This window comes from Ictidomys tridecemlineatus, unplaced genomic scaffold (assembly GCF_052094955.1).
Source record: "Ictidomys tridecemlineatus isolate mIctTri1 unplaced genomic scaffold, mIctTri1.hap1 Scaffold_1763, whole genome shotgun sequence".
NCBI lineage: Eukaryota > Metazoa > Chordata > Mammalia > Rodentia > Sciuridae > Ictidomys > Ictidomys tridecemlineatus.
Genome location: NW_027521527.1, coordinates 51,255 through 58,609, shown reverse-complemented (window position 1 = coordinate 58,609; position 7,355 = coordinate 51,255). Strand labels below are relative to the sequence as shown.

The window sequence follows — 7,355 nt, the reverse complement described above, 5'->3', positions numbered from 1 at the left end:
TGACACGTAAAGAAAACTTCATAAAAATTGTTTAGTAAGCAGTTTCCTCAGGGATTTTCCACTGACTATTGAAATAAACAGTTTTCAAATGCCCCAGATGGAGAACGAAATATACTTTTTAAATCACAAGAATACCTCTAAATTTTAATGACAATTTTCCCCCCTTTGGAAATTTTATATCTCCCTCAATGCATTAAGCCTAATATATAGAGTCAATCAATATTTGTCTGAGCAGTTATTTTATTTTTCTGAATAAAATTATTTTTACTTTGAGAATGGGTGCTAATTCTTATCTCAACATATGGAAAAGATTATTTTCTCAGATACAGACATAAGGAAATTAAAAGATTAAAATCATTCACAGTAGAAATTCACTTTACAATATGAAAATTTTAATGTAGCATGATCCAAAATGATTGTTGCAAAAAAACCAGAAGTGTTAGTTTCTACCATTAGGAAACAATGCATACATACATAATTCACTCAGCAGAATTGAGTTGCAATTAGTGATAGTGACCAGAAGATGGCGCGCAGTCCAACTTCCTAAGATTCATTAAGTAAGCCTTTATAATTCAAAATGTTAACTTCAAAGAGAATTTAAAATTGGCATTTGTTTTTACAAATGATAGTGAAAAATAAGACTTTGCAAAAAATAAGAAATTCAAATTTCTCAAAAGTTTTATGATTAATCACTTATCTACAAATAAATTTTTTAAAAATACTTTGAATAATTTTTTTCTACCCTGTGAACAAGGAAGGAAAGATGAGAATTTTAGGATAACAATTACCTCAAATTTAAAATTCTTCCTCTTAGTTCATTTTATATTATGCTAGATTGCTCCATAAACTTTTTTACAGCTATAAACCCCACTTTTCACCAAAATATAAACAAGTGTAGTTTTACAACAGGAATTTTACAATTGATAACTTAGGGAGAACATTCTTTAAAGTAAAACTATTTCATTAAAAAGCTTTATTCAAGGCACAGACAATGTTTAAATGCTTCTTTCACTTAATAAATGCTGAATAAAGTCTTTAAATCTAAAATCTATTTTTATTGCTGACAAAAAAAAGAAATAGCATTTTTAAGGCCTAGTGATTCACTCATATACTTATTTAAGTACATTAATAGATCTCTGTGTGCATGTGTTTGTGTGTGTGTGTGTGTGTGTGTGTGTGTGTTTCATAATTCTAGAAATACTCCAGAAAGGGAGAATGAATAGATACATTACAGACTGTCCTGACTGGGTCTAAAATACAGCCTACTACCAGTTATTGAGCTTTTACTGGGAAAGTAGGAAGTATCTCTTATCATCCCTGAAAAAGTATAATCCAAAGATGGCTGAAAAGGCAATGCTGGAACCAACCCAGGTGTTAGGTAGGGTGACACAAAACCAGGCAGCCCTCTCCCTGGCGAAGAATATGCCAGTCGTAATGGACTAATCTCTAGTCTAGGATTTAAGCTGTAGAGGTTTGAATCACCTCTGTAAGAAGCAGATGGGGTGTGAAGAGGAGAGAAAGCTGATTTATTACCTAGAGTTCCAAAACCAATTCTAGCTAGACTAAAATTTGAAGCTCTTGAAAAGGCTGTGTTTTCCAGTTTTCTGGAGTATGCTAGATCCCTGGTATCTTGCTTGCGTTCTTTCCCATTTAAGATCTGTTCAATGGCTTGGACCACATCCCCTTTGCAGAACCGTAGAACGCTTTCTAGCCAGGTGAGCCTGTAACGTGGGAAAATCCTGATAAGAATATCAAGAGGATCTCTTGGTCTCGAGGACACCATGGGAAGGCTGGCTCTCACTGCAATGCAGTCTTTAGCTCCCTCACTCTCATTTCCTGATTCCAGATCAGAGGATGATAAGGACCTGGGACTGTCTTCACCTCCTGATTGCTCCCCAGAGTAAGGAGACTGGATGCTAGCATGCTTTTTTGAGTGTTCTGAAGTAGATGACCTGATGCTTTTTTTCCCAATGACACCATTAGACTTAGAAGATGATCCCAAAGAAAGCTGATGGGATTTAGAGCATGGCTCTTCTTGTCCACTCTGGCATGAGTCACATTGACTCCCCTTTTGTTCTGAGAAAGAGAAAGTAAAAAAAGAATCAAATATAGAAAAACTTCCCAAAACCTATTACCCACTCAAAAATTATACTAGATAAGACCATTCATTTCCTAATAACATATTAGTAACATTTATTCATACTAAAAATTTTTAATGGAGTCATTTCAGGATCACAAGGACAGACAACATGTAAATGTATTAGTATTTAAGAATCAATAGAGGAGAGTGTTGTTACTCAGAGATGTTAACATAACACCAATACTGCACAACATTTGCTCATATAGTTGGTTTGGTATTTGCATAAATATCATGAGTTTTGTTACTATATATTTTTCCCCCATAGTGACACTACATAAAAATAACTACATATAGGTTAGGTTTAGATAACAAATTTTTATAAAGTAATCTTAGCTTGAAAATGAATATTCTATTTAATTACTAATGCTAAATTTCAATAATTGGTTTCTTATGCTCACATTTCAGGTTCTAATTAACTCACTTGAATAATGTGGAAAAATAACAAAATCGTTAATTTCATTCAAACTTAGGGCAATAATGTCATCTATATCAATCTCAAATCATTCCATATTCATTTTCTGTGAGATGATATAGACTTGGTATTTTTTCTTAATCCTCTGTAAACAAATATATTTTCTTTTTTAATCCCTAAAAAAAAAACTAAGAAAAGTTTAAAACATTTCTTTAAAGAAAATTAAAAATTGCACTACAGCCATTTGTATAGAACCTGAAAGAATCCTATTAAAAACATATCAGGCATTTGCTTCAAATCACACCCCTTCCTCCAATATTAAGTGATTTGCAACCATGTTACATAACACACTCATAGTTTCTTCTGTTTTCTTAAGAAGCAGACCTAAACTCTAAAATAAAAAATGTTTATCCAAAAGTTAAAATGTATAAAATTTAGTACTCTGAGGGTCAAAATGCTGTCATGTATTGACAAAAGAAAGGATGGTACTACTGAAAAATCAGACTCTAGTACTAATTTTCAACTCTAAATACAACTTTTCTAATCAAGTCTGCCAAATTCCATTGATCCTCTATTCCATTTTTTCTTATAAATGGGATTCACAAAGTATGTCTGCCTTAACATTTAAAGTAGTAAGTATTAAAATTTCATGTCCACAGCAACATAAAAGAATTTTTCATTATTATGTTGTACTCATAGTACAAATATTGGTAAAGAAATACTGATTATATTTAGAAACTAAGTTGTCTTTAAAATACTATGATGCCATTTCTTTCATCTCTATCCTCTCAACTTCTAAAGCTTGTTTTACTTCTATTGCATTTATCATTTTTATAATATACCTTGTATTATAGAATTGGATACTACATATAATCCACCTTCCTTTGAATATGAGATTCTTTTGTGTAGAAAATATTATTCACTGAATGATTGTTGGTCTTTTGTCCAGTGAATGAATAAATTAAACAATACCTTACTACAGTCAACTTTCAATTTAAAAAGCCATTGGAGTGGCCTTTCAAAATGTGGCTTACTTTCTAATAGAGGGTGGCTTACTTTCTATAGAGGGTCGTCTGGGGCAATAAAATAGAATAAAATAATTAGCTACAAACAGAACACCTGGGAATCAAAAACATTCCACAAATCAATGCCATCAGGTGATCTCACTGCCAGTTTCAAGAATTCCAACTTTCACTTTTTCTTATAGTAGTTTTACTTATTTTGTCTATTTTATTTTGTCTACTAAAATAAACTGGACCATATGCAGAAAGTTGGCATGTGTAAAAACACAAAATTATTTATGCCTCATTTCAATATAGAGATGATCTTTTTCAAAATACATTCTGTGATCTGTTAAGATCTACAATTTTCACAATTCAAGGAGTTTCTAATTAGTAAATTTATTGTATCATTTTGTAATTTCATGTTACAACCTGTTTGGAACATTTAAAAAAATTTTTTTTAAACTGGAATCTTCACTGCTTGTAGGCCTGTGGAGGGCTATGAATTTCATGGATATACAATGGTATTCACATTAGCAAGAAAAGTTAATTTGGGGTAGCCTTAGTTTTTTTTTTTTTTTAGGTCTGTACAGACATGCACACATATCCTAAAATAGAAGGTATTTACAAGTAATCCGCAGTCAATAAATAATAGGAAAAAAAAATGTAAACTTCCTTGGATAAGAAATCTCCAGTATTGGAGTTGGGGCTGGGCTGTAGCTCCTTGGCAGAGTGCTTGCCCAGCACGTGTGAGGTACTGGGTTAAATCCTTAGCACCACGTGAAAATAAACAGATATAGGCATGCTGCCCAACTACAACTACAAAGAATTTAAAAAAAAAAAAAAAAAAGAAAGAAAGAAATCTCCAATATTAAACTGTGATTGTGCCACCAATGGTTTTGCAATCTGGAAAACCTAAATGTATGTCCTATGGGAAGAAATAAAACTTCAGATACCAAAGCTTTCTACACTTTTGGAGTCGGACAAATAGTTGGTGGAGGATGCTTTAAAAATTAAAGGGAGAGAAAGAGAGAGAAAAAAAGAGATCGTTTAATAGATCTTCTTTTACCTAGTTCTAGCTGGAGCCAGAGGCTTGCTCCAAAGTTGGAAAAAAAGTATACAGCAAGCTCTAAACACCCCTCACTACGCTTTTCGTTGAAGGCACGCTTGAACGAAGTTCTGTTCAAAGTCACAACAAACTTGTGCAAATGTAATGCCATTCCTAGGGCAAGTCGTCATCTGTTATCACCCACATTTCACCCTTTCATTAACTTTTCCTGTCACTTCAGGAAACAAACAGAAAGGCCTTCCAAAGTGAAGGTGCTGGGTCTCTTAAACCCTCATTGACATGCTTGCTATAAAGTCGTTTTAGAGAACTTGAGAGCTTCTTTTGAACAACTTTTCTTTTTTGCCTCTAGGGCGCTACTGGTTTTGTTGTTGTTGTTTTCCTTTCCCGCCCCCCCCCCACCCCAAACTCTTTCTCCATAGCAATTACTTGCAAAAAGCACACCAAAGACCAACTCACCTTGTTTGTCCTCCGCATCATCTTGCCGGATAACCTCGATAGCAGGGGTTGCCAGACCACTAGCTGGTCTCAAGGCACCCAATTCCTGAGCGGGTACCGCCTTACGCTCGCCCGCAGCCTGAGAATTCACCGTTCTACCGCGGCTTTTGGACGCCCGAACCTCCGGACCCGAGGCTCCAGGGTGCAAGAAACTCTGCGGTCCCCGAGCCTCGCTCTCCTCTTGCGCCTGCTGCCTGCGCAGCGCCACCTGGGCGGCCATCACGCGCTGGCGCTCGGAGATCAGGGTGCACTTGACACACGCGCAGTCCTGCCAGCGGCAGAAGCGCTTGTGGCCCTTGAGCGCCGACACTACACCGTGGTTGCGGCAGCGAGAGCACTTGGGCGTCCGCAGGTAGCCGCTGCCCACTGCGCTCACGCCTCTCTCCAGCCTAGGAACCGGCCGGCAGCCTCCGCTTCCCGCCGTGGCGGCGGCAGCTCGCAGGAAGAGGCCGGAGGGCCGCAGATAAGCTGGTGGAACTGGTATCCCCGAGGGTACCGGTAACGCCGGCGGTGAGGGATGAGGGGTCGCAGCCAGCAGTCCCGGGCCAGGGTGGAGTACACCGTTACCGCTGTGGTCTCCTCTGCCACGCTGTGACTGCTCCATTGGTGAAGTTTCTAGCGAGCTGTTGTAACTGGGAACGGTGCTGCCCGCAGATGAACCCGCAGGGATACTGGGGTAGGAAGACGCTGTCGTCCGGCTGTCCCCCACCCACATAAGGACAAGTTTACACTCTGTCCCTCCGGAGTTGGTAATGACCGCGTCCCGGAGCTCGAGACACTGAGAAGCGCAGCTGCCCCGAAAGCCTCTTACAGTCCCTGGGGGCTAAGGAAGTGCCCCAGTGCTCTGCGCGTCGCCTGAACCCGAGGCTGCAATACTAGGCTGCAGAGGTTACCCCGCCCACCGGTCTGCTGGCCAAAGGCTTAAGTCCGGGAAGGGCCGGGGGCGGAGATTGGGGACCTTCTAGGAGGAAGGGGGAGCAGGGGACTAGACACCATCCTGATGGGCTGCAAATGCACATTGTCCCAAAGAAACTGCTTTGTCTCACTTGCCTCCTTATGCGAGTATAGTTTTATATAAATAGTTTCGCGCCCTCCTAAATTAAAATAGACTTGAAATTCGCCTTTCTCCAGTTCCTTGCTTCTCTAAGCAGGTTTGAAGATCTGGATTTTGAACGCTCTTTTTCTTTCTGTTTCCCAGATGAAGTCTTCATGACGATAAAACTGACCAAAGTTAGTGAGAAAGCACAGCCTAAAAGGCTGCCAAGTTGGTACTCTTTGGAAAGTGCGTTATTTTAAATGGGTCTTAGGACTGGGAGAAACTACGGATAAATAATTAAGGGAAAGAATTCACATTCATATTCTTTTCAACGTTCTATTTATTTACACATGCAAATTTGAATTGTGTGTAGTATTGTTTGGAAACGTAGATGCTTAAAGTCATTAGGAATCCTTTCTCTGGAACTATTTATAAGCAATTGTGTTAAAGCTGTTTCAGAAATAATTCATATTTCTTTTGTTAAGTATTGGGTAAGGTAATTTAGGTTATTCTTTAAATATGTTACAATAAAACTCATTCTTGAAATGCACACTTAATGTCTTTAATTGTAGGAAACGTTGATCTATTTTAAACCAGTTACATTGAGACCAGGGGGGGAAAAATCATGTGGGTTTATTCTCAATGAAAGGGAGAACCTGCACTCTTTCAGTTATTTAAGTAACCAACTGCCTTGACAGGCAATTCATATTTTAGCCCTAAAATGGCATATTTTACCATTCCTTTGTACTCATATACAGGTTACACCTTACTAATCAATCTAGGATTTCTCTTGCCTGCCTACTTCAAATCAAAACCACTTATAGACAGCCAATCAGAGGATTACCATCCTCCCTGAGCATTGGAACTACCTAGAGAACATTTAAAAGATATTCCAACCCAAGATATTCTGATTCTTGAAGTGTAAGTCTTAAACTCTCAAGGTGGTAATTACACACAATCAGGGCTTAGAAATATCACTCTAAGAAATTCTAATCTCTGTGGAGTTTATAACACCCAAACTTTTTCATACTTTTTTGTCTTTGCCTGAGCCACACCTGCATAAAATTTAATGATTCTCTAACTATGAAACTCACATCCAACATATGAGAGATGAATTTTTAATGTTACATTAAAGTAAATGTACTAATAAAAAAAAAGTCATTCCCGTTTCTATTTTTTTTTTTTTAAGACCTCTTGGTTAC

The 7,355-nt window shown here is 37.8% G+C and overlaps 1 protein-coding gene across 1 annotated transcript; it reads right to left on the bottom strand.

The window, feature by feature from the left end:
- Positions 1-375: 375 nt before the first annotated feature.
- LOC144372862 (doublesex- and mab-3-related transcription factor A1-like) lies at positions 376-6,014 on the bottom strand. The gene is made up of 2 exons (XM_078036111.1): positions 5,079-6,014; positions 376-2,076 (listed from the first exon to the last, which is right to left on the bottom strand). The coding sequence occupies exons 1-2, from the start codon at positions 5,830-5,832 to the stop codon at positions 1,229-1,231; spliced, it is 1,602 nt and encodes a 533-aa protein (XP_077892237.1). The 5' UTR covers positions 5,833-6,014; the 3' UTR covers positions 376-1,228.
- Between the last annotated feature and the right edge of the window lie 1,341 nt (positions 6,015-7,355).